General features: G+C 61.6%; 2 protein-coding genes across 6 annotated transcripts in view; both read left to right on the forward strand.

Annotated features, from left to right (window-relative positions):
- Positions 1-22,624, forward strand: part of DPH1 (diphthamide biosynthesis 1) — a 61,706-nt gene extending 39,082 nt beyond the window's left edge. For 2 of the 5 annotated variants that reach the window (XM_037880496.2, XM_043530950.1), the window contains exons 4-13: positions 102-223; positions 5,804-5,958; positions 7,770-7,891; positions 11,753-11,821; positions 13,897-14,053; positions 16,327-16,427; positions 18,639-18,717; positions 19,588-19,722; positions 19,814-20,206; positions 21,624-22,624. In XM_037880496.2, coding sequence (XP_037736424.1) covers positions 102-223; positions 5,804-5,958; positions 7,770-7,891; positions 11,753-11,821; positions 13,897-14,053; positions 16,327-16,427; positions 18,639-18,717; positions 19,588-19,722; positions 19,814-20,206; positions 21,624-21,728 — 1,438 coding nt within the window. In that variant the 3' untranslated portion in view covers positions 21,729-22,624. The remainder of the gene's footprint in view (positions 1-101; positions 224-5,803; positions 5,959-7,769; positions 7,892-11,752; positions 11,822-13,896; positions 14,054-16,326; positions 16,428-18,638; positions 18,718-19,587; positions 19,723-19,813; positions 20,207-21,623) is intronic. The other 3 variants (XM_037880497.2, XM_043530951.1, XM_043530949.1) reach the window with 3 other exon arrangements.
- Positions 22,625-23,966: 1,342 nt separating this feature from the next.
- Positions 23,967-25,266, forward strand: OVCA2 (OVCA2 serine hydrolase domain containing). The gene has a single exon (XM_027820141.3). It carries the CDS (start codon positions 24,008-24,010, stop codon positions 24,719-24,721), a length of 714 nt encoding a protein of 237 aa, XP_027675942.2. The 5' UTR covers positions 23,967-24,007; the 3' UTR covers positions 24,722-25,266.
- The last annotated feature ends 1,192 nt before the right edge of the window (positions 25,267-26,458 follow it).

A 26,458-nucleotide genomic window follows, 5' to 3' on the forward strand; every position in this document is an offset into this window, starting at 1 on the left:
GCGAGAACTCCCGTGGCAGCAGAGCCCCGGGCCGCCTGGTGCCCCTCTCCCTGTCACTAGCCCAGTGCTAGCCTCATGCTCCTCCTTCTGCCTTCCCACAGGTTCACCGGTGCCGAGGTGGTGGTGATGGGAGACGTGACCTATGGTGCGTGCTGTGTGGATGACTTCACGGCCAGGGCCCTTGGGGCCGACTTCATGGTGCACTATGGACACAGCTGCCTGGGTACGGACCCTGCCAGCAGAGACCGGCGCTCTGGCTCCAGTAAAGGGGGATCTGGGGTGTCTGGTTGCTGGTGCCTGGGAGTGTTCTGGGTCAGGGTCAGTACAGAGGGAAAAGCCAGTTTAAAACAGACCAGCCTTCCCGCCACTGAACCCCAGGCCCCAGGCTGATCTCCCCCAACCTTCCCAAACCCCAGGCCCCAGGCCGATCCCCCCCAGGCCCGACCCCCAGTCCCCAGGTCGATCCCCGTCCAACCCTCCCAAACCCCAGGCCGATCCCCCCCAGGCCCGACCCCCAGTCCCCAGGTTGATCCCCGTCCAACCCTCCCAAACCCCAGGCCCCAGGCCTATCTCGCCCCAACCCTCCCAAACCCCAAGCCAACCCCCCCAGCCCCTGACCCCCCAATCCCCAGGCCGATCCCCACCCAACCCTCCCAAACCCCAGTCCCCAGGCCGACCCTGTCCCCCAACCCTACCAAACCCCAGTCCGATCCCCCCCACACACTTCCCAAACCCCAGTCCCCAGGCCGATCTCCCCCCAGCCCCTGACCCCCAATCCCCAGGCCGATCCCCCCCAGCCCCACTTGGAGCCAGTCCCAGGCTTAGTGGAGAGTCCATAATCTCCTGAAGAGGGAATCTCTCTGCTCTGGCCCAGAGCGGCTTTGTTGTCTGTTCGGCCACCCAAGCTCCCTGTTCTCTGGACGCGCAATTGATGGACGCGGTTCAGGCTGCATGGGAGGAACCTTTGCTGCTCCCTGCTGCTCTCCACTGCCCCTGCTCTGCGGCTGGGCCCTCTGGCTCAGAGGCTGTGCCGATGCCCGGCAAAGCCGGGCCATGGGGGCCTGGCAGGCGCTGTGTAGATGCCTGCGAGTGCAGTGCTGTCAATGACGATCGTGTCTCAGGTTCTCTCTCGAGCCCTGTGCCGCAGCAGCCAGGCTGGTGTGTCCAGGAGGCGTTAGGACGGTGAGGGGTCCGTCCTTAGCATGCGCCGCGGCATCTGTGTGGACAAGCATCGGGGTGCTGGCTCCCCAGCAGCTCCTCCTGCAGCAGCCCAGGGACGAGACATCATCCCCGCTGCGCCCTCAGGCCACCTGGGTTGGGGAGCGTGGAGGGCGGGTTGCCTGCCTCACCCACTCCTGAGCCTTAGGAGTGGCGAATGGCAGCCTGGATTCTCTGGGCTCCTCCGGAGCCTCAGCCTGCTCAGCCCTGTCTGGCCTTGCCAGTGGGCTGCAGCGTGGCTGCAAACCCTGCTGTGTCCGGGGCCCCCAGGCTGCTGGGGCCCTGTGGGGAGCCCAGACTTGCAGGTCCGAACTGTGGCTGTCTGTCACTTGCTCCCATGGGCACTGGGCTGTGGTGCCTGCCAGGAGGCTGTGCTGTTCCCTTGGGGGCACTCGGCCAGCTTGTGAGCTCCCTCTGGCCATGTATTGAACTGGGGCTCCCGCTCTGTGGGGAGGTGGTTGCTGCCCGACAGGCACGTTCTGTGCACAAGATGGCCAGCTCTGCCCAGCCGAGCTGCAAGCAGCGCCGTGTGCTCCAGGGGCTGGTGGAGGGGCCCGAACCAGCCAGGCATGCCGAGGGGAGGAGCTCCCAGCTGGAAAACACCGGTATCACTCACATGGAGACATTTGCCGTAGCCTCTTCTGGACCAGCACGAGCGGGAGGCTCCTGTCACTTTCTCTCGAGTTGGGGAGAGTGGATATGGCCCCCCAATGGGATCCAAACACCTCCCAGGGGAGGGAGAGAGAGGGGGTCACGCCTCCCTCCTGGGCTTCTGCCCTCCATGGCACAGGGACCCCTTGGAGACAGCATTGCCCGGTCAGTCCCCCTCCCCACGTCTAGCTCTCTTTGCCCCCCCGTCTGTTGCCGGCCTCACGCTCCCTGCTCATGGTGGCCTTTGCCTCTCCGGTGCTTGGCTTCCATGGTGCAGCACACGGTCTGAGCAGACCAGTCCCCTCCTGCTGCTGCCATTAACAGTGGTCCTGGTGAAGGGGCTGCATGCCCCAGGGCAGTCCCTGGCATGATGGCATCACAGCCACTCTCCTGTCACAGGGTCTCAGCACAGGAGTGATCCCCGGGCGGTTCCCGAGGTCCGAGCCAGCCCTGCAGCGCTGTTCCCTGCTGCATGTGCCAGACACATGGGCCTGGGCGGGTCCTTCAGATACTGAATGCCCAGGCATGGGGCGAAGGCTGCATGGCAGACAAAGGAAGCCTCCGGTCAGCCCTGCCCTGCCCTGTCCCCAAGGAGCTGTGCTTGGCACCCTGGGCCCTCCGGCTGCTGCTCAGAAAACGCCCTCTCACTTCCTGCTTGGGGGGAAGGGGGAGCTTCCCCACACCTGTGCGGGGGGGATGCTCTGCCAGCCCTGTCCCGCTCCTGGGGCACGGGGTGTTCAGGCTCTGGAGCAGTGAGACCACCGGGCCTGCAGTGCCTTGGTCCAGGACAGGGACTGGGGTGGAAATTCCCCCACGGCCTGACCCTGGTGCTCCCGCCCCCTTCCCTGCACGGCTTGATGCACATTGATCAGTGACCCCTCCCCGGCCCGGCAGGCAGGTCAGTGCTCTCCCCAGGGGACGAGGGGGAAGGGCCGGGGCTCGGGCAGGATTAGAACCCTGAGTCCCTGTCATGTGCCCATTCTCCGTCTCCAGAGGCACTGGTACGGGAGGCTCCACGTGCAGCGGGGCTCCCTCAGTCCCAGGCACTGGGGAGAGGAGTGGGAGGTGCTGTGCTTGTGAGCAGGGGCCGGGGGGTCTCGTGGAAGCCAGAGCAGAAGGGAGGGGAGGGAAGGGCTGAAGGAGGCCTAGGGGAGCAGAAGAGGCAGGTCTGGCTGGGGCTGTCCTGCTCTGGGGCCCGTGCTAGCCCTGGTCTGGTGGCAGCGGGGCCGTAAGGGCTGGTTTAAAGGGCAGGCGAGGAGGCGGCTCTGTGCTCCCTAGGCGGAAGGGTACTCTGGATTCAGTTGCCATGGAAACTGTGCTGCTGTCCCAGATGCTGCTAACTTTGAAGTCCACCCAGGGTGGAATCAGCCCAAAAATAACAATAAGGCACTTTGGGTTTTAAGGTGGCTCTGTGGAATTGTTGTCCTGGATAATGGAGGGCAGGTCAAGGCTGGGGCGGATGAAGGCATCCCCCAGCCCGGCTGCAGGAGGCCACCTCCTGGCTCGGGGTGGGCGGGCTGTGCGGCCCTTACCCCACTGAGACTGGCCTGGGGCCTGACTGTGTCCCTGCTGACGTGGCCAGAGCACACCTGCCTGCCTGGGGGCGTGCTGTGTGACCCAGGTGCTTGACCACAAAGAGCTCATGGGACACACACTCCCTTGGCATTTACGGTGGACAGCAGGGCACCCCCGCCCATTCCGCACTTCAGCATCAGTCACCCAGGACCCTCCCTGTGTGTCCTTGGCATCAGCGGGCATGGGGGGCTGTCTGTGCTGTCCAGAGGCCCAGGCACTGTGCCATGGGAGCTGGGGTCTGGCTGAGTCCTGGAGCCAGTTCTAAGCCCAGTGCCGACTCCTCTGGCTCCCTGGGACCGTCTCCCTCGCTCCCAGACAGCTCTGGAGCCCAGTCCCCACCAGTGGGAGTTCATGCAGGTCAGCCCAGGCACTCTGCCAGGGGTGGGTCTGTCATCTGTCTCTGCATCATGGGCCCCAGATGGGGAAGCCTCCCTGGGAGGTGAATTTACAGGGCATGGAAATGACTTTTAGTAATCACATTTCTTATAGAATATTGCAGGGTTGAAAAGCGAGGGTCCCAACCCACGTCCAGGCGAGTGGCCACAGCTATCAATGTCCATCACTGCACTATAGGAGCGAGGGTCAGAGGGAGATAGGTCAATAGCCTGAGGACATAAGAACTCCTGGTCTGTCCCGGCTGCTAGATTAATGAACGGCGAAAAGAGAAGCACTCGGGAGCAGGAGCTCACGCAAAGCTGCTGCCTACCTGAAGGGACCCCCGGTTGGGTCCCATTTGGGGGACCAGAGTAATATTCCTCCAGGGGCATCTCTCCAGTATGGGTGGGAGCTGCTTTACGCACTGGGCTCTCCTGATGAAGGTCCCCAGCCCTTTCCGGGAAATGCAGCCACTGCTGGCAGGGAGCACTTCTTCCTGGGCAAGCAGCTCTGCACAAGAGCTGAAGGGAAGGGACTTACTAACACTGCCTGATCCGGCCGGTGCTGGGGCGGCTGTGCCAGAGCCCGCACATGTACCAGACATGGCCGCGACTTGGGAAGAGTGCTGGGGGCCTTTACAACCTCTCTGAAAGGCAGCACCTGCATCTGGGCCACTGGGGTCACTCTGATGCGGAGGGGCTCACCCTCTGCTGAGCTACCAGCCAAATCCTGGCCCAGCCTGGCCCTGCGTGGCAAGATGAGGCCCGTGGTGTTCTGACTGCAGCCCCGGACCCGGGGGGCACAAGGTGCCGTGTCTCCCACAGTGGCTTACATGGTGCAGGCCTGCGCGATGCTGCCAGCCCCGCTGGTGCTGGGCCCGCCCATGGCGGGATTGCCCCGGAGCCTGAGGCAGGGTGTGGCGGGACTGCAGGGGAACCAGAGGGGCGTGAGCTGCGCCTCCCTGTGCTGCAGCTGCGGCCCTGACTTCCCGGGCCTCAGGGTGGCACTCGGGCCTCAGGCCCCGGAGGTGCGGGGAGGGGCAGGGCAAGGCAGTGGTCTGGTCCCCGCGAGGAGCCAGCGGGGCTGTCTGCAGTGCAGCTTCTGGCCATTCGCCCCGGGTTGCATCCCCGTCGATTGGCCGGCGGCTGCCCTGGCTGTTCTGAGCAGAGCTCCTGTGGTCGGGTGCTGCCCGGTAGCAGGCTGGTTACAGTTACAGCGAGCTCTCCCTGGCGTTTGTGCCCAGGCCTTTGTGCCATGCCTCGTGCTCTGTGAAGGACAAGGGCACAACTCCCTCTGTGGGCCTGCAGCCCCTCCACAGCCCCCCCAGGAGCAAGTAATTTGGCACTTAGTTGTGCTCAGGTGAACGGCCCTGAAATGGGCATGGAGTGCAGCGTTATGGGTCAATGCGGACCCCGGGTTCTTTAATTCGTCACCCAATCATGGCGACATGGGCTCCTTAGCATGGAGGGTAGATCTGCCGTTCCCTGGGTGGCTGTTACCCGGAGAGAAATGACCGCCTGCCGCTCTCCTTTGCCTGTGGTACGCAACTCACCGTGCTGTCCCAGCTGCGTGCTACAAGCCCTGACCTGGCCACGGCGGGCTGGCGCTGCCAGGCCGAGGGACTCGCGCATCATCTCCTGGTGAGCTCTGCGACTGGGCCCGGAGCCCTGCCTGCCTGTGAAACGTTCCTCGGTGTAAATAGATGACATGAAACAGCACTGACCAGCGCACAGCGAGCAGGGAGCCTCTGCAAATGGGGGCAGGGGCTGCCTGATGGCTTCGGCAAGCCAGTGTGGGGCCGCTGAGGCGGCCGGCCCCTCTCCTTACACAACGGCTGCATGCAGGCCCAGGGGGACGGCTCAGCAGCTGGGCTCAAGCCCCTCTCCTGTGTGTGGGCTGGGAGGTGCTGCAGTAGGGAGGGTCTGCTAGCTGGCCGTGCTGGGGGCAACCAGCTGACCTCACGCCTCTCTCTCCTTGGCCCTAGTTCCCATTGACGCCACGCAGGGGGTGAAGATGCTCTATGTGTTTGTGGATATCAAGATCGACACGTCCCACTTCGTGGAGACCATCCACTTCAACTTCCCCAAGGGCGCCTGCCTGGCTCTTGTCAGCACCATCCAGTTTGTCTCCGCTTTGCAGGTGAGACGGCTGTGGGGCCTCACAGCAGTAACAGCACGGGAGCCCCAGCCCCATGCCGCCTTGCCGGCGGGGGGCTCTTTCATTCCCTGCAAGCAGCTGCCTCCCAGTGCCTGTGAATGCAGATAAGCAACAACTTCCCGGAGCCAGCGCCTGGTGGCTTCCGGGTCACCCTACTCCAGTGCTGGGTCCTCTTCAGGGAGCCATGCCAGAAAATACTGGAGCACCGCCTGGTACCTGCAAACCCTGGGCTCCCAGAGCCAACGGGACTGAGTGGGTTTATGAGGAGCACAGCAGGGACGGTGAACGTCCCGCAATCAACAGCTCACTCGCACGCCTCTCTCCTTGGCAGTTGCATTTGTATCAAGATCCGTGTTCAGCCTGGAAATCAGGCAGTTGTGGGGGCCTCCACGCCTGGGTTCTGCAGTGTCAGCGGGTGGGGGCTCCTGTGCTGAGGCTGGGGCCCATGGGCTCGGCACCAGGATGAAGGGAGGGGAGGGGGAAGAACTCGCTCTTTGCAAACCATTTTACCCCGAAGGGCCCTAAAACTGCAGGGTGTGCAGAGACCCGGCTCCCCCCCCGGCTGGGCTGCAGCCCCCTCCGGGCTGAGCTGCGGAGCACAACACTGCATGCGGCAGGGCAGGGTGCCTGCCAGAGCCTGTGTCTGTGGGCGGGGGTGGGGGTGCTGGGCAGGGTCTACACCTCTCTGTGGGGGGGGCGGTGCTGGGCAGGGTGCACACCTCTCTGTGTGTGGGGGGGGTGCTGGGCAGGGTCTACACCTCTCTGTGTGTGGGGCGGGTGCTGGGCAGGGTGCACACCTCTCTGTGGGTGGGGGGACATGGGGTGCTGGGCAGGGTGCACACCTGTGTGTGTGGTTGGTGTGCAGTGGGTGCTGGGCAGGGTGCACACCTGTCGGGGGGGGGTGTGCAGGGTGCACACCTGTGTGTAGTGGTATCTCTTTTTCCAGCCTCGGCGATTGCTCAGAGCTGCCGGTTCCCCTCTAATGAGTAGCTGCAATAATATTCTCCTGCCATAATGTTGATCAAGTGCTCTGTGCGAACTCTGATCAATGTTTCATGACCGTGCCCCCCCATCCCGAGGAGCCGGCCCTGTAAATGTCAGGGCTGGCAGCAGAGCACTTGGCATTTTGCTGCGACGCTGGCCGTGGCAGGGGAAGCTGCAGCAGGCGCTGGCAGGTCTGGCTGTGGATTAGCTGCTCCTCGTGAATGGCCAGCTCAGCAGGACGGGAGAGATGAATGAGCCTCTTGAGCCGTGTCTGTCTAAACATGGGGTCATTGTAGCATTAAACATTTTCTCTTGTATTTTAATTGATGCGTCTGCTAGTTGCTCCCAGCGTCTGGCTCACGTTCCCTCACCGAGGCAGGGCCACTTGACTCGGCCAGGCGAGTTCTCGCTGCTCTGGCCGGCCACAGCCCTGCCTGGAGGAGACCTCGTCTCTGCCAGACACCCCACCCTCCATCCCAGGGCCCCTCGGCTGTACCCTGGGTCCACTCGGAATGCGCTGCCCTCTCCTTTGCCCTGGGCTGGGGGAGCCTGCTGCTGGGGGCTGGCCTGGGCCCAGGCGCTGGGGCCAGGGACAGAGAGTCTGAGGGCGGAGGTGTGATGAGACGGCCTGGGAACACCCTGTGCTGCCCTGTGCAGTCAGTCAGGGGCTGTATTCCAAGCACAGACCTCTCTGCCGCTCCGTCCCTCTCCACCTCCCTCGGCCTCTGGGGCAGTTTGTTCTCAGCCCAGCCCACCCTGAAGCCCCATCCTCCACGTTTGGTCTCTGACCCCTTGTCTCTTCCCCACAGGCGGCATCCCAGGTGCTGCGCTCTGAGTACAAGGTCAGCATCCCGCAGTGCAAGCCGCTCTCGCCAGGCGAGATCCTGGGCTGCACATCTCCCCGGCTGGGGCCGGACACAGACGCCATTGTGTAAGTACCAGGGATTATATAGCACTCCTTCATCGCAAACACTTCCCCTTTCTGTTTATATTGCTCTGGTCTCCTTCAGCAGGGGGCGCTGTAGGGAGGAGGGCAGGGGGCTGTGGGGAGAGCTCCTGGCTACAGCAGCCCCGGCCTCTCCCAGCAGGGGGTGCTGTGGGGAGTGGGGCAGGGCACTGGCTGTGCGGGGAGCTCCTGGCTACTACAGTCCTGCACCTCTCTGCAGGGAGGGGGGACTCTGCTGTCCTTTGGGCTGTGCTACCCATTCTGCCCACGAGATGCCACAGCCCGGCTCATGGAGAGGGTCTCGCTCAGCTGTGGGGCACAGACCAGAGCTCCTGGAAATGGGGGTCTGCCCTGGGGGCCCTGGCTTCCCTATGCTCTGGGTCATGTCCTCTGCCTTTCCGTCCTTTTGCCCGTCACGGCCCCCTCGCACCTCTGCCTTCAGCCCAGCTCTCTGCTTAGCTCTGCCCTCTGCGGGCTGGGAATAGCTACGGGCTGAGCAACACTTCAGCGATGGGTGGTTTTAGGTCCTCTAGGTCAGGCAATACAAAACCTGTGCACAGAGCAGGCCTCTTCCCCCATTTGTACAGCCCCATGCGTGTCGAGGGAGCGACAGAAACCTCGGTGGAGCCCGGGGTTGCCTGTGCTCCGAGGTGGGTCCCCGTGCTCCAGACCTGGGGGAGACAGGACCCACCTGACAGGCTCCACACAGAGTGGCTTGTGCTTGTAGTGCAGAAGGAATAATTGAGTCATAGATCAGACTAGATAATAGATGGAAAGGCGGGCAGATAATTGGAGAAGACGAATGGCCAGGCCCCAACATCACAGCACCATTAATTTTATTTAAGGACAGCAAATTAGAGGGAGCACTTCGCTTCCTATCACCTAATTATTTTAGGTAATGGAAATGCTTAATGTACTGTGAATACAGTGAGCTGCAGAATAAATAAATAAACGACCCCACCCAGGGGGAGCCCAGGCAGAGCTGTGCTGGCCGTGCCCTCGGGGGCGGTCCGTGTGTGGGACAGGTGACCCACAGCTCACGCTGCCCCTTGAGCTCTCCTGGGAGCTTGAAGTGGGACAGGGTGGTACCCACCCGCTCGAGTTAGCATGCCCAGTGATTTGAACGGCCTGAGTCAGGGTCGTTGGCCCATTGTGCTGGGAGGGGGGTGACTCTTGGGGTGTAACAGGGGACATGTTGCTGGAAGCCAGCTTGGTGTGTCTCACCCCAGCCCACTGGGGGATGCTGGCCCTTCAGTGCACGGTGCGTGGGATCCTGCTGACAGTGCAGGCGTGTGGGGTGGGGAGGACCCCTCACACACACCCCGTCATTCCACACTGCTGTCTGGCAGGAGCCCAAGCTGGGCCTGCTGCTCTTCCCTGTTCAAATTCACCTCTGGCGGGCCCCAGCCTCCCTTCCTCCTACCCGGCCTGGCCCAGGCTCCGCTCTGTTCTGCTGCTCTCTCCCCAGAGCCTCGGGAGCGCCTGATGCCCGTGCTTGGATCTGATGCCTCAGAGCCGGCTCAGAGCCATTAGACGTTTTCTCCAGAACTCCTGTGACTGACTGACAGGCCCCTCCGGCTCGCTGTGTTGCAGCTGCCCTAACTCTGGGCTGGCACGGCACTGGGTACATTGCACCAGGGTGGCACAGCAGGGGCTGCTCTGGTGGGTTCTGTAAACACACAGCATGGTGAGAGGCACACAGGCACCGCCCAGAGGGGCTTCCTTTAGCCCAGTCACCGGCTCCAAAGGAGGCAACAAGAACCGTCCCCCCAGGGGACAGCTGAAGAGTGGCATGGCCACATGGTATGGGGGGACACACGCGATTAGCTTCATTTCCTGAAGAGGACTTGGCCTTGGAAAGTCTGGGGCACACTGCATAAGGGGGTGTCCCCCACGCCTCCTCAGCCAATGGGCGTCTCAGGCCCTGGCTTGAGGGTTCGGAGCTGTCCAGTAAATCCTCATTCTGCCTAAAGGAACTAGCCATGTAAATGCCTGATTCCTACTGCAGTCCTGCTGAGCTCCTGCTCCCCGTCGTGTCTTGTGGCAGTGAGTTCCACAGGTCAATCATGGGTTTCCTTCGATCAGTATTAAATGTGTTTCCTTCCAATTTCCCGCCCTCCCACCCTCTCGGGGAGGGGGATTCAGGCTCCACGCCATGTTCATGTAGACCGGGGCTTTTCAAGACCAGCCCCCTTCCCTGGCCCTGCCCTCTCCTAGTGCTGGAGAGAAACTCCAGCGGGTGCAGTTGTGGGCTCTTGTTCCATTGCAGATGTGGGTGTCCAGCTGCTGCAGGTGAGTCCCAGCTGTGGCACTGGCTGTTGTACCTGCACGACTCCACAGGCTCCTTTCTGAGGTGTCATTTTCTTACTGAGCCCCGTCTCTGGGGCTAACTTTTGCAGACAAATTAGCTTTGATCTTCCAAAATGTCATTCTCCAATTAAGGGCAAAATCTAGTCAAGTTTTACGTCTGAATTCATTTTCCAGGCCCTCACTCCATTAGGGCAGCTGAATGAAAGGCTTTGAAATGTAATTGCTGACTTGAAATCTGATTAGAAATGGAAGCAGAAATGTCTCTAACCAGACGTTGCTATTGAGCAACTCCGAGGTGCACATTGACTCACCCTCTCTGCTCCGGTCCAGCAGCAGGAATCCATTTTTGGGTGGAGAATGGAGGCCTCTCCTGGCTCCAGCAGGGGGCGCTCACCCAGGCGACGGGTGTGGCATGTGCTGGCGGGGAGAGCCCCAGGTGGAGTGGTGGGAATGGAAATCGGGTTGTTTAAAATACGCTCCGGACTCATTTCCCTACCTGTGGTACCCAGGAGACGGGTCAGTGCCCAGGTCTGCAGTCTCCCTTGTGCCCAGGTGCCAGCCGGTGGGTGTACAAGGGGGGCAGCTTAGCATGGCTGGGGTCTGTCCCCTCTGGAGACCTGGTCTACAATTAAAATTTACGTCAACATAGCTACGTGACTCAGGGCTGTGAAGAATCCACACCCCGAGCACCTAAGCCCCAATGTGGATGCGTCCATTGACCTGGCGGCCAGTGCTCAGAAAGGTGGTGTTCCTACAGCGACCGAAAACCCCTGCCCTTGGTTTAGGCTGCGTCTACACTCCGGGATTACAGCACCGCAGCTCTGCTGGCCTGGCCCCTGGAACCTAGCTATGGGCTGGGCCAGGAGTTGTGATGAGGGCCAGCCCCGTCGCTGTGCAGGTGGGTGTGTTACACATGGAGAGGCCTGGCACAGTCACAGCAAACCATTCCCCACCAGTGGAAGCAGGCGCAAAGCCCCGACCTTAACTCGGGGACGCCGGAGCTCGTCCCCCACGCAGGCTCCCAGAACCACGTCCTCTGGTCTTTCATGGTCTGCAGGTGAGGCTGTTAAAGCAAAGGAGGCAGCAGCCAAGTGCGTTCACCCTGTAAAGGCCCAGGGCGCTCCTCATCCTGCTCACTCCGGGGGCTGTTTGAGCTCCACTTATAAGTCAGCCAAAAGGAGGGTGGCCTGCCCTGCTGTGATGCGCGCCGGGGCGGAGCCGGCTGCGCGCGTGGAGGGAGGTTTCTCTGACTGACGCCAGCGTGGGCTGGTTCTCCCCTGCCCACTGGCGCCGACGGGTCCCCATGTGGCCTCACAGGCTTGGTTTGCAAGTCCCAGAGGGCCGGGCTGCCTGAACCCAGCCCTGAGTCGGTTGCTTCACCTGCTCCGTGCCTGTTGTGAGCAGCAGGGGCCGGCGTGGGCTCCTGGACCCAGCGCTCAGATGCAGCAGCGCTGGGCAGTCAGACGGGGCTGAACCAAACTCTGGAGTCAGCTGGCTCCTGAGCAGCCTCCCTGAGCTCTTCTCTCCCGGTTACAGGTACCTGGGGGATGGGCGCTTCCACCTGGAATCGGTCATGATTGCCAACCCCCGAGTTCCCGCTTACAGGTACTGGAGCCGGCCAGGCTGCAGGGGTGGAGGGGAGGGGTCACCAGCATTCACACAGTAGGGTTGAGCCGCACTGGGGGCGTTGCTGGGGAGGGGATATGGGATTTCCTGGCATGGGCATAGTCAGACACACATAGCTCAGACCCGGCTCCCCTCCCATTTCTAGCTGGGCATCCCGCCTCTCCTTCCCCTGGCTGTCACTCAGACCCGGCTCCCCTCCCATTGGCTTGTGCTCCCCCCCACGCCCCCCCCCCCCCGTGGGAGCCCGTGGCAGGGATGCTGGGGAACGTTTAACGGTTTTTAGCTTTGTAATACAATTTGCTGCCAGAGCAGGGGTGGGGAAGCCAGCAGCCAGCTCTCTGCAAACCACCACTGGCCCATGGGGCAGCATGGCTGGGTGAGGAGAGAGGCGGTGGGGCCAGAACTTGCTACCAAGAGCAGACCCTGTTCATGGGCCTCTCAGGCTCCGTCTCCACTACAGGTTATGTCGTATAACCTGCCCCGAGCAACATACATCGCACTGCCACGAGTGCTCGTGTGCACAGAGAGCTCCCGCCAGCACAGCGGCTGCCAGCGGGACGGCTCTCCTGTCGGCATAGAGCGTCTTCACCAGACGCGCTGCAGGGGCCCTGGTACAGCCCTGGGCAGGCAGACAGGGCCTCCGGCAGCTGTTGCTCCTGGAGCGGAACCAGGCCCTGGGCCTTCACCCTCCAGCTCCCAGCAGCACGGGCTGGCCTCCTCCAGGGTGTTGGGCTCTCAGGCGGACTTGGCTGGCAGAGGAGGCATCAAACAGGGAGCAAGCACAAGCAGGAGCAGCTCCAGGGCTGAGGGAGAGGTGCAGAGGGGAGCCGGGCTTGATGAGATGAACACCAGCCATTTACTCAGGCTGAATATAAACATTTTGACAAGTACCTGTGAAAGCTCTTTGAGGTGCAGCCATTAAACTCCTCGGCTGCTGCAGGCAGAGGCCATAAAATGTGATGATGAGGCTGCTGAAAGCAGATGAAATATCAGGAGCGAAAGGCTGGCCCATTTTGTGAAATCTGAATTTCTTAGTAGGTCGTTTGTTACTAACGGGAGATGCACGTCAGGTTTATGGGGCTGGGGAAGCTGTTGCAGCCCAAGTGGGATTTGATTAAAATTCTCTTCGTCAAACAAAGCAACAAATCAAAGATTTCTTCATAATTGATGAGGGGGAAGAATGACAGAGCAGGAGGAGAGCAAGTGGCCCGGCCTGCGTGCATGGCAGCCTTTGGCAGGGCTGAAGCCAGGGGCGGAGCAAAGAGGAGCCGGATCTCTGTTCACGCATGCCCTGCTATGCCCTGTGTTGGGAGCTGGGTCGGAGCGCCATGGGGCCGCTGGCTGGGAGCATTCTCGAGTGACCCATTCCCACAGCGTCTGGGCTCATTCCCCCTCTAATGTGGGTGGTAGGAAGGGCTCAGTCTTACACCACAGGACCTGCTGGGTCTAATGAACCGTCCCCGCAGGCTCCTGTATCTGGGCCGGGCCAGAGGGCACGTCCCCCAGACGGTCCTCACCTGGCAGGGAGAGGCTGGCCTGAGGTGGCTGTCGCAGTGCGGGGGACCTGTCAGCCCTAGCAGATGGCACCAGGAGAGCAAAGACCCCTGGCCTTGCCCCACCTGGCTTCTCAGGCCGGGAGCCGAGTCGTAGGAGCCGTCAGCGCTGCTGGAGGGGAGACGGGGGTTGGCAGGGCTGTGGGTCTGTGCTGCCCCCCATGGGGTGTGGAGGAGGGACAGTTAGCCGGTACCCCTCTCCTCCCAGCATGCGGTCAGAGGGGAGCCCGGTGACCTGTGACTGACGGGAATGGCAGTGGTGTGGGGCTGCCTGCAGAGAGCTCTCATCTCAGAGCAGCGAGGGAACCTGTGCTTGTGTCCAGGCCGCTCCCTGCCAGAACAGGGGCTCAGCCCCCCTCCCTGCAGAGAGACCCCACCCAGAATGTCGTGTCAGTTGTGGGCAGCTGTGAGTGCAGCGCCCTGGCGGTCCCGATCCCCCGGGGTCTGAACTGCTGGGCACGGTCAGCCGTGCCTGCTCTCAGCTCTGTGTCTTCTGCGCAGGTACGACCCCTACAGCAAAGTCTTCTCCAGGGAGCACTACGCCCATGAGCGCATGCAGCATGCCCGGCAGGAGGCCATCCACACCGCTGCCCGCGCCCGGAGCTGGGGACTCATTCTTGGGACCCTGGGGCGCCAGGGCTCCACCTCCATCCTGCAGGTACCTCTAGAGATGAGCCTGTCCCGCAGCCAGCTTGGCCTGGGGATCAGGCTCCCCCCAGCCCGGCTCTGGGGAGGCAGATCCCCCGAAGGGCTCAATTAAGCACGCTTCGCTGCGCCCCAGGAGCAGGGAAAGAGAAACTGGCTTTTTCTCTGAATCCATCACCCCTTCTGGGACCTGCAGCTGCCCCCTCTTCCCTGCTGTCCACGAGCCACCTCTGCCCCACTCAGGACCATGTGTTGGGGTCTGCAGCACTTCCCCCTCCCCTGAGCTTGCTGCTGCCCTGGCACTTGCCTGGATGTGCCTCCCATGTGGCTGGCTGCATGGATGAGTGGCTGCCCATCATCCCCCTGGCCTCACTGTGCAGTGGGGCAAGGAGGGGATCTCGCCTGGCCAGTGACTGGCCTTGTGGCCCTGGCTCATGCCCATTGATCGCCATCGACCAGGATTTCTTCAGCTCGGGAGCAGAGCTGGCAGGACAATTAGCAGGAGATGAGAGGGAGCCAGTGCCGAGGACTCATTAAACGGGCCCCTCGCAGGAGAGAGCCGGCCCCGCGAGCCCCACACTGGCCGCACAGCAATTAATTCTCAGCTATTTTTAGTTTAGTGACGTGAACTTGGGATTGGTTTTGCTTCCCCTGTCCTGGCCCAGTGCCAAGGGCCAGGCAGGGCTGGGGCTCTGCAGTGCCGCATCCTTGCTGAGTTCAAGGCCTGGCAGCAGCTCCCTGAGCCTAGACTCCCACCTCCTGCCGTCCCCTTTGTCCCGCTGCTGCCCCATCCTGGCCTCATCCATGTCCCCCCGTTCCCTGCCCGACGCGTCCCAGCACGCCCGGGACAGCACGTATCTGCTGCACAGCGGGCTACGGCCGCAGTGACGTGATGGGAGAGAGGCACCTGCTGCGTCCCTGGGTGCCCCACCCCCCATCTCCACGTGCAGCCTGGGGTCACGCCCAGAGCGCTGCTCCCCCCAAAGCTTCCATCACACGGGAGACAAATGGGGGGTTCACTCGAGTCCAGGGCACAAAACCGCCCCCGGCTTGGCCAGCACGGCAAGCAGGCTGCTTTTGGGCCGGCGGGGGAGCTGCAAGGCGAGGCTAGCCGGGGGCGCTGGGGTCAGAGGGGAGGTGCATCAGCACTGCGGGGGCAGCTGGGTAGGGGGCAGTGCTGAAGTAACTGGGGGAGCCAGGGGGTTGCACTGGGTCAGGGCCTGACATGGGGGGTGCTCTGGGTCGGGGGACAGGGCACTGGCAGTGCTGGGGAGGGGGAGCGTGTACAGCCCCGTGCCCGGCTCAGCTCTCGGCCTGCTCCCTCGGCGCTGGCTTGTAGCTGCTCCCCGTGGGCCAATGCAGCCAGAGCAGCTGCAGGCTTCGCTGAGCCCTTCAGCTGAGGATGCCGGGAAGAGCAGACCTGGGGCCTGCAGGAGCTCGAGCTCTCACAGGTCAAGACAGATGATGATGCTGCCAGCGGCTTCTCCCTGGCTGCTGTGGCAAAGGGCCATGATGTCCAGAAGGCAGGACAGAGGCATCTTGGGAGTGGCTGGGATGGGATGGGATGGAGGGGAGCCTGCTGCCGGCAGCGGAGGAGAAGGCTGCTGCTAACGAGAACAGATTGTTGTCATTGAACAGTAATTAGGCTCCGCTGCAAGCACTGAGGGTGGAGCTGAGTGAAGCTGCCATTTGGGGTGATGGGGTCTGGGCTCCAGCTGCTCTGCTGTTGGAGATGTGTCCCCCATGTGCTGTATGGGGGCTGTTCCTAGGAGCTGACAGTCCTGCAGAGAGGCCAGAGACTGGGTGGGCTCTGGGAAAGAGCCGCGGGAGGGACAGCGTGTCTTGCTCCTTTGCTGGGCAGAGAGAAGCCCCCTCTCTGGGGCTCCAGATGGGGCTCAGGTGGGACCGCTCCAGACTCCGGTCTAATGGGCTCCGTCCCATCCCCCAGTAGCTCTCCCTGCTGCAGCGGTGAGCTCTGAAGGGACTGGGAGCTTCCAGAGCCTTATGGTATCGACTACTCCATTCCCCCCCCATCCCAGGGGTCAGACCCCCATGCTCCCAAGACCCTTCCCTGTTGTACTGGGCAGCCCCTCCCCCGCTCGTTGCACCCCTTTGCTCTGGCAGGGCCTTGCCCAGCATACCTGTTCCTGTCAGGGGCAGCAGAGGCTGGATCGCCCACGTTCCCCACCTACCTGACGGGCATCGCCGCACGGGGCCTCCTGAGCTGCAGGCACGCTGGGCTGAGCTGGGGCTCTCCTAACGCTCCCTCTGTCTCATTCCCCACAGCACCTGGAGGCGCGGCTCCAAGCCCTGGGCCTCCCGTTCGTCAGGGTGCTGCTCTCGGAGATCTTCCCTAGCAAGCTGCAGCTGTTCCCCAATGTGGACGCGTGAGTGTGGGCCTGTGTCTGACCTGTCCCCTCTGTGCTCTGTTCCCCCCGGTCCTCTGGATCCTCTCAGCTGGCCTCCTCCTGCAGCCTGCATCACATCCCCTGCTCCTGCGCCGTCCCAGGGGATCCCTCGCTCCCCGTCTCTGCTGGACCCTGCTCTCTGGTGCGGGTGAACCCTCCTCAACCCTGAGCCCTGGCTGTCTCCTCTGCTGCAGGAGGAGAATAAGAACCCTGCACCTGCCCTTCCCAAGGCAGGTCCAGTCTGGCCCTCTGCACGGGGGAGGCGGTCCTGGGCCGGAGTCCTCGTGCAGGTGCACACATGTGAGAGGCGCTGTCCTTCACGTGTGCCAGATGTCCAGAGTATTCCCCCATCCAGTCCATGGGGCCGGCTGGGCAGACCCCCGGTGCCAGTCTTAACCCCAGCCTGGCGCTGCCCCTCTGCACATGGGTGGCTGGGCATGATGGTCTCGTACGAGGCCTCTCCTGAGGCGCTCTCTGTCAGTGGCACGTTGGCACATCTCCCTGTGGGAGCTTGGAGGCAGGCGCACTCTGCGGTGTGTCAAGCTCCTCCCTGCTGTGGGGCCCTCAGGGACTGGGAATGGGCTTAATTCACATCCAGTCTCTTGTTTACTGTACGAGCAGGAGTCTCTCCCAGGGGGCCGCGGGGCAGGAGGGGAGCTGGGGGCAGGGGTGAGTCCCAGTGATCTCAGTAGGGCGCTGGAGCACCGAGGCCTTTGCCTCGACTCCAGGACGTTGGAGCGTCGCTCCCTGGTGTCACCCAGATCCAGGGACTTGTCCTGGCACAGGTGCAGTGTCAGCAGAGCCGGCCCCAGGCATAAGCAGCCCAAGCACTTGCTCAGGGCCCCAGCCAACTCGGGGGGGCCCCTCGTCGCTTCTTATGATGTGCTGTGGGGGCCCCCAATGGGCCTGCACCTCCTGTCTGTCAGTGCCCCCCACACTCCCCCAGCGCAGCCCCAGCTGCGGGAGTGGGGCGCAGGCCCTGTGGAAATGCTCTGGTTAGTGTCAGCAGAGAGCTCAGCTCTGGCTGCGGGAGACTCCTGGCCAGTGGCTTGGGTGGCTGCGGCATAGAGCCTGGGCAGGAAGCCACGAGGCCCCGCCCGCCCCAGCGGGCCCAGCTGCCCCCCACATCCCCTGCAGCTGTGGTGCTGAGGAGTGGCGAGATACCAAGCATGCGCTCCAGTGAGGTCTGGCATATGTATGTGTGTGTGTGTCCCACCCCAGTAGCTGGAGACGCCTGGCTGGGATCAGAGGGGCGACCCCCAGGGGACTCAAGCAGGCCCCCCAGCTCTGGGAGCCCATGAAATGAAAGGGGAGAGCCCTCTGGGTTCCTGTGGCCATGAGCCCCTCCCCACGCCCTAGTTCAGCAAGACGTATTCATGTGGAGCCACCCACCCTGCTCCCAGCATGGCCTGTCTTGGAGCACCCGCCCGCTGCATTCTGTGGGGCAGGCTCTGCATTCGTCAGTCCTCCCCGGGGTCATCTTCGCTGCATTGCTATTCTCCAGGGCTTGTCCAGGCACCGTCCCGTCCTCTCCCACGCGAGTGTCTGCAGAGGCCCCCCTCGCCTTGCAATGGGCCCTGGCGTGGCTGCAGAAGCAGGTCACCCCCTTTCTCCTGGCTGTGGGCCCCAGGGTTAGCGACCTGCGGGGAATGAGCACCACTGCCCAGTGAGAGGTGCCTGCGAATCTCCCTCCCTTGCTCTGTGGCCTCTGTAGTTTCAGAGCTCCCTTGTGTCTGCCGCGCCCCTCTTCCTCCCTCTGCCCTGAATGGCCAAGCCCCTGGCCCTGGCAGCAGCACCTCAGACGTGGGGGTGGCCGTAAAGGTAGCCACTAAAGGTCCCCAAAGCCTCCAGCTTTGCTGCTACTCGGGGCGCAATGTAACGCCCTCCCCAGCGAATGCAGCCTATGCCCTCACACACACTGGGGATTTGCTCGCCCGAGGGAGCTGAGAGAGTCTGAGAGGGACCCTCGCTGGGGGAGACCAAGCTATGCCAGCAACGACAGTGCTCACAGGGGACCCCCATCCCTGCTGCACTGTTCCAAGCCCCTGGAATCACCGGGCAGCGTATGAGCAAGTCTCCCATTGCTGCTGCGCGAGGCTCTGCCCAGCGGGTTGGCGGGAGGGAGCAGACCCTGGCTGCAGCTCTGGCCTGAACTAAATGGGTAACGTGGCCTCTGTGCTTCCCCTCCAGGTGGGTGCAGGTGGCTTGTCCCCGGCTCTCCATTGACTGGGGAGGAGCCTTCAGCAAGCCACTGCTCACACCCTATGAGGTAAGAACTTCCCGGCGCCCTCTGTCTCGCCTTGGCAGAGATGGGACAGGGACTCGCCCCGGTGCCCAGCACTGCAGGGAGTGGAGTCGGTGGACCCCGACAGACAAGGCTCGGGGCCCAGCACGGACGTTCCCTTGGCTGAACTTGTTCCATAGCACAGATCAGCTGCACCCCAGCCCAGCCCGGCCAGCCCCAAGCTCCCCAAATGCCTCCTGCTCCTCCCCCAACTGCCTGGCCCATGGCAGGTGAGCTGGGGGAAGGCAGAGGCTCCGGGAGCCGGGCACAGGCAAATAACAGCATGGGAACTTTGTGCCTGGTTGTGACTAGGCCACCCCTATCAGTGCAGACAGGGACTAAGGGGCCAGCAGCACATTATTTTAGGGAAGATTGATGGACACGTTTGTAATTCTCTGCCTGGTCTGCGTGTCCCATCGGGTGGGAGGGCCAGTCACAGCCACACGCCACACCACACGGAGTGCTGCAGGGTCGTTCTCCATGTGCTCCCAGTCGTCTCTGCTCCCCCCACCACATCAGAGCGAGCACCTGGATTGTTCCTAATGCTCTGTCATGATTTAATATGCAGTGCAGCCCCAATGCTGCGAGCTTCCCCACAGCAATGCCCAGCCAGGGACGCCAGCACTGCGAGCTTCCCCACAGCAGTGCCTTCTTAGTACCAAGCACCTCAGAAAGCTGCAGACTCTGATTGGAGTTTAATGCTCCTAGCCATTATACTAAGTCATTAAAGTGCATGTGTGGAGCAGTCTGAGCCCCCGGCACCTGCTGAGAGAGGCTGGTACACTGGTCGCTTCTCCATGCGACTCCCCTGTGTGCTGGGTCCTTTGTTGTGGTGACATGACTTTGCACCCACAGGCTGCTGTGGCTCTGAAGGAAATCGAGTGGCAGCAGACTTATCCCATGGATTTCTACGCCGGCCAGTCCCTAGGGCCCTGGACAGTCAACCATGCCAGCCACCAGTCCCAGAGGGGCACCAGCCAGCCCACGCAGGTAAGGGACCTGCAATGGGGTTGCAAGGAAGAAGGGTCCCTGGGGCGACACAAGCTCTCACTGCTGTTTCCTCCTGACCCATTTCTCTTAGGGTGATGCTGGGGAACATGGCCAGAAACCTGACCCAGCCAAGGCCTCACCCCTCCCCTTTCACCCTAGGCCAGGGAGCAGCAACCTTTGGCATGCGGCCCGTGGGCTGAGGGATGTGCTGGCCTCCGCTTCCCGCAGCCCCCATTGGCCTGGACCGGCAAACCGCGGCCAGTGGGAGCTGCGATCGGCCGAACCTGCAGACACTGCAGGTAAACAAACCGGCCTGGCCCGCCAGCGGATTTCCCTGACCGGCCCGCACCAAAGGCTGCCGATCCCTGCCGTAGGCAGTCAGGAGGCCTGCTACTGTGCACAGGAGAAACATCCTGTGCTGCCTGCACCTGGCCACCAGAAGGCACCAGAGGACTGCAGGTGCTCAGAGCGCCGCACACAACAGGTACAGACAAAGCCAGGAACAGGAGGGAGCTGGGCCCTGGCCCTGCACTTTCCCTTCTCTGTCCCCCAGCTGGTGCCCCAGTACTCCCTAGGGATGGAGGGGACAGTGCCAGAGCCCTGGGCAACGAGACTCTGGGGGAGGTATAGCTCAGTGTTTTGAGCATTGGCCTGCTAAACCCAGGGTTGTGAGTTCAATCCTTGAGGGAGCCATTTAGGGATCTGGGGCAAAAATTGGGGATTGGTCCTGCTTTGAGCAGGGGGTTGGACTAGATGACCTCCTGAGGTCCCTTCCAACCCTGATATTCTATGATTCTATGAGACACCAGCCCTTGGGACAGGTTTAATTCCTGCTTCTCTGGGTTTCGGGTTTTCCTGTTGGCGAAGGAAGCCGCCCCTCAGCCTGCGCTGCGACGTGTGCGGAGAGCACCACCCAGTGGCTCCAGCCAGTGGCTGGTGATAATGAAATGCTTGGCACTGGTCCAGCGCTCAGCAGCCGGATCTGCCCCCCATCCCTTGCCCTCCCCATTGGCCTGGAAAGGGGCACAGACTTTCACCTCAGGTCATGTGGCAAATGGACCCAGGACTTCCAGCCTCAAGCTCCAAATCCGAAGCCCCTTCCAGTGCTGGCCCCATGCTGCGGCTGTGTGTGTCAGAGGGAGTCTGTGGCAGGGATGCTGAGCAGCTGTCCTTGCTGTGTCTTCCCAAGAGGCCAGCTCCCTCTGGGGTGGAGCAGGCCTGGCAGAGTCCTCTGGGGTCATTGCTGAGCCAGCTCACCCCACTAGTCAATGCTCCCGCTCTCCACCATGTGTGGCAGAGTTGGATGCTCTCTGGGGCAGGCTCAGACCAGGGCTCCCAGCTCTCGCTGGGTATGTCACAATACCCCAGCACAAGGAGCTGGTGTCTAGAGGACTTTCTGGGAAGTGATTTAAGGGGCCAGCAGGACTGGAGTGGCTATGAGAAGCAGCAGTCTTCTCTGATCTGTATCGGCTGTTCCCGCTGAGATATGGGACTGGAGCAGGCGCTCCTCTGAGTCATTGTAGCTGTTTCTGTAACAAGTGGCAGCTGCCTGTCTGGAGTGTGATAAGCAGAAGCAGCACAAAGGGCTGTGTCACAGCCTGTCACTTGTTCACCGTAGGGCAATGCAGGAGCATTTATTGGTGTCATCTGCCTAGGAAACGAGAGGGGAGGCTTAGCGTGCCCATAAATCCACTCTGGGAACACGACTTCCAGTACTTGAGCTTTCTGCAGGGGATGGAAAGGAGACCAAGATAACCTAATAGGGGCCACAAGGGGAGTGGGGCAGGTGTGTTTCAAGCGCAGCAGCTGGGACCAGGGAGCAGGCATGGTGATAGGATGGTACTGGCAGAATCCTGGGGTTGGATGCTCTTCTGAATGGTCTCTCTCTCTCTCGGCCGTAGAGGAAGCTGCCTGAACCAGTGGTACCAGTGGATGCTGGTGTGGGGAAGCAATGCACCGACTGCAGCTGTCAAGACAAGGCCTCATTGCAGCCACAGCACCCCTGAACCCCCAAGCCATGGGGATATTGGCAGGTACAGCCCTGCAGTTACCAGCCTGGAAAAAAGCGCACCCAGCTTTGCTCTCAGGAAGGGCTGTCTCTGACTTCAGACCTGGTGAAAGGGGCCAGTTCAACAGCCCTGTAGATTGATGACTGGCACCCAGAGTAGGCAGTGGCAGGGCCCCTCTCACACTGCCCTGGGAAACCATCTCTCAGTGTCTGGCCCATTCAGCCCGAAGTGTCTCCACGGAGGCTGCCTGAAAGGACCAGCTGTAGCAGTGGTTACTGTGATAGGGACTGTTCCCTGGGCACTGGACTGAGATCCCCCCATTGAGGAACAGCTGTGCCCAGACCATGATTAATTTGCATTGAAACGCCCTGTGTGTACAACAGAGAGGTGGAAATGGTGCACGCAAAGGCCCTTCAACTCTGCTGGGTTTCGGACGTAGTCTCACTAACTGGGGATGTTTAGAAGCACAAAGTTGGGAACAGTGCTGAGGTTCCGATTGCACCCCGTTTGCTGTCTGGGGAAGATTGATTTTACGCCAACACACTGCTCCGTTCCCCTCGGTGCCTCAGCCCCCGTGTACAGACATCAAGGCTCAGTCTGGGGGTGGCAGTGAACTCCAACTTACACACTGTGGTTACCTTGATAAATTTGCCAGTTGCAGTGGAGGGACAGATTCTTTATCAGTTTGTGTTTCACCTTCCGTAGTTTGCAAAATCCTCTTTGAAACTTGGAAATGAAGTGTCCTCCAGCCCCAGAGGCCTTTGACATGTGGGCAGATGTGGACTCTCCTCCTGGGGCCTTGGTTCTACTCACAGAGCAGCCTTCACCTGCTGTTACTAGTGCCTGCCCAGGGTTGCTCCTGATTATATGGACATAAAGGAGAAGAGAAACAAGCCCTGTGTCTCTGTCAGAGCCGATGTTAACTCGCCTCTTTTGCTTGGTTGTCTTTGCTCTGTCACCAGTGGCATTGCTCAGGGGAGCAGAGGGATATAAATGGTGCAGGGGCAAGGGAGGGAGAGGGGCTCACAGAAGAGGGGGACAGGGCAGGCCCTGTAAACGTACTGGCTTTCAAAAAAAAAAAAAATTACTCTGGGGAATCCAGATGTCAAAGTTGTGTTGCTGCCCCTCTATACGAACCCACAGCCCCTGGCTATCCCACCATGGGCCTCTGCACAGCTCTGCTGGTGCCCCTCAGTCCTGACCCACAGCCCCCCGCTACCCCGCCATGGGCTTTGCCAGACCCCATCGCTCCGGACCCATGGCCCCCCCTACCCCGCTGTGGGCTTTGCCTGTCCCCCTCGCTCCAGACCCACGGCCCCCCCGGTACCCCGCCGTGGGCTTTGCCAGGCCTCCTCGCTCCGGACCCACGGCCCCCCTAGCCTACCCCCCCGTGGGCTTTGCCTGTCCCCCTCGCTCCGGACCCACGGCCCCCCTAGCCTACCCCGCCGTGGGCTTTGCCAGACCCCATTGCTCCGGACCCACAGCCCCCCCACCCCGCCGTGGGCTTTGCCAGTCCCCCTCGCTCCGGACCCACGGCCCCCCGGTACCCTGCCATGGGCTTTGCCAGGCCCCCTCGCTCCGGACCCACAGCCCCCCTAGCCTACCCCGCCATGGGCTTTGCCTGTCCCCCTCGCTCCGGACCCACGGCCCCCCTAGCCTACCCCGCCGTGGGCTTTGCCAGACCCCATCGCTCCGGACCCACGGCCCCCCCTAGCCCACCATGGGCTTTGACAGTCCCCCTTGCTCCGGACCCACGGCTCCCCTAGCCTATCCCGCCGTGGGCTTTGCCAGGCCCCCTCGCTCCGGACCCACGGCCCCCAGCCTGCCCCTGCCCCACGGCTCTTCTCCCCCCGCCTGGCGCCCGGAGCTAGGCCCTGCCCCAGGGCTGACAGGCCGGGGGGTCATGGCTTGTACTGCTCCAGGGGGAGCCCGGCGCGCCGCCAACACGGTCCTGGGGCCCCTTGGCGGGGCGGGGCCGGGCCCCCAGCCGGGGGGTGCAGCGGGGGGGGGTTGGGGGCCCTGAGAATAATCCAGGCTCGGCCTCGACCTGGCGCAGGTGTCGGGGGCGGGGCTGGGCGGGGGGCTCCTGTCCCAGGCCTGACAGCCCAGCGGGACCCCCCCGGCTCCGCCTCTCAGCACCCGCTGGCCAATGAAAACCCGCATTCAGCTCCATGGCAACGCTAGTTCCGCCCCGAGCTAGGGGCAGAGGCGTTTCCGGCAGGCGGGGCTGCCGGATTTCCTGTTTGAAAGCCGGATATCCGGTTCCGGTGACCGCCATGTCCGGGGGGGAGCCGCCGCTCCTGCGGCTGCTGGGTCTCCATGGCTACGGCCAGAACCAGCGCAGCTTCCACGCGCGGACCGGGGCGCTGCGCAAAGCGCTGCGGGGCCGCGCGGAGCTGGTGACCGTGAGCGCGCCCCACCCGGCGGGGCCCGAGCCCGGGGGCGCGGCGGGGCCCGGGGACCGGCTCGCCGGCTGCGGGGTTCCCGGGCCGGGCGGCCCCGGCGCCCGCTGCTCCCCGTCCCCGCAGGACGCCGATCCCCGCTGCTGGTGGTTCCCCAGGCCTCGGGAGGGGGCGCTCGGGGCCCGGGAGGAAGCCGCCCCCTGCCAGGGGCTGGAGGAGTCCCTGGAGGCGGTGGCCGGGGCCTTCGCGGCCCACGGGCCCTTCGACGGGCTGCTGGGCTTCAGCCAGGGCGCGGCTCTGGTGGCCCGCGTGTGCGCCCTGCAGCAGCGCGGGGACGCGCGGTTCCCGTTCCAGTTCGCCGTTCTGGTCGCCGGCTTCGAGAGCAGCTGCGACCAGGAGCCCATCGCCGTGCCCTCGCTCCACGTCCTGGGCGACGCGGACCGGGTCATCCCCCCAGCGCGGAGCAGAGAGCTGGCTGCCCGCTTCGTTGATCCCGCAGTCCTTACCCATCCAGGGGGACACTTCGTTCCTGCCTCTGCGCCCCAGAAGAGAGCCTATCTTGAGTTCCTGGCGAAGTTTTTGAAATAGAAGAGGCGGGACCTGCCCTTGGGCGTGGAGGGAGGAGAGTAAAGGAGTTCTGTTTACTTAGATGACCCAAGAGAAAGTTGAGATGATGCGATCAGTCCACCAGTAGCTACTGGGGGAGAAGATTTCTGATTAGCAGAGGGCTCTTTAATCTAGCAGGTAAACTATAATAAGATCCAGTAATTAGAAGCTGAAGCCAGACAAATGAACTATAGAAATAAGGCACATTTTTAACACAGAAACAACCAATGGGCCATTTTACCTCGGGTTGTGGCAGATTCTCTGGCACATGGAATCTAAATCAATACTAGATGGCTTTATAAATGATACTCTTGAAGTTACGAGTTTGATGCGGGAATCACTGGTTGAAATTCAGTGTTTTGCGTTATGCTGGAGGACAAACTAAATGGTCAGACTATTTCTGGTGTTAAAAATCTACAACTCTTATCATGGGTCTTATAGCACAGAAGATGTGAGGACAGGTGGAGTTCGGTCACAGGAGATGCATATTTGGTGATATAATCTATAATAAATGGAACTCCAGTTGAGCTGTCGTCCATGTGTCTGCGTAGGCTCCAAAGGTCCCTATGTTCTCCTGCCACCTGGATGGGCTAAGGACGGGGCATTTGCTGCCTCACTTCAGATACAGAATTTCTTTGGAGAAATAACTCAGGAGAATATTAAACCCTCCCTGCCTTCGCTCTTTACATCTTTCCCATTTTCTGCAGTCTCATTTTGTAGAGCATCAAAGCACTAGCATGAGGAGCCTTGTAATGGAAAGGCCACACAAGTCTGTGATGTAGTTTTTCTTGTGGTCTCTTTGGAGACTTCTTTGGCTGCTCTGAGACACAGAATGAGAGGTTGGTGCAGAGCATTGGGGTCTTGTACAGCCTTTATGCCCAATAGCGGTCCCCACAAAGAAAACCAGTTACTTGGCCAAACTTGGTGCAAAGCTGCTACTTTCTAGCTCTAGAAAAGATCCCATCTGCCCCTCTGCTGGTGCCAAGGCATTTGGTACATTCCCCCTCTTAGCTAAGAAGTTCTTGTGCACATCCGGCCCTAAGGAGCTATATTTAATTTCACTCCTTGCAGTTTGTCCCATACCAAGTGCATTTTCTCAAAGGAAGAACTTTGGAGTGTGAGAGTCCTGCTTGCCAAACCTAGGCCAGATCTTTGGCTTAGACATTTTCCTGGAATGTACACTTCCAGGGGGGGAAGGGGTTGGGGGCCCTGCTGGGCTTCTCACACTGGTTGTACTAGCCACTCTTGAAGTGGAGTCTGCTGTATATGAGGCCAAGGATACATCCCTGAAAAGAGCCTGAGTCAAGAGCTTCTGTTAAAAGGTTTCTCTCTGAAAACACCTGTTCCAGAACAACACAACTTGTGTCTCTCAACAGAAGAGATAACTTCACAGTTATACCTCACAGTGATGATGATGCCCCAGTTCCCAGATGAGATTCATACCTTCTGCTAGGTCAGGGGTGGGCAAACTTTTTGGCCTGAGGGCCACATCTGGGTGGGGAAATTGCATGCAGGGCCGGGGCAGGGGGTTGGGGTGTGGTAGGGAGTGGGAGGGAGTGCGGTGTGCAGGAAGAGGCTCAGGGCAAGGGGTTGGGGCAGAGGAGGAGTGTGGGATGTATGAGGGGGGCTCAGGGCAGGGGGTTGGGGTGCAGGAGGTGTGTGGGGTGCAGCAGGAGGCTCAGGACAGGGAGTTGGGGTGTGGGGTACAGGAGGGGTTCA

Source organism: Chelonia mydas, chromosome 17, assembly GCF_015237465.2.
Source record: "Chelonia mydas isolate rCheMyd1 chromosome 17, rCheMyd1.pri.v2, whole genome shotgun sequence".
Taxonomy (NCBI): Eukaryota; Metazoa; Chordata; order Testudines; family Cheloniidae; genus Chelonia; species Chelonia mydas.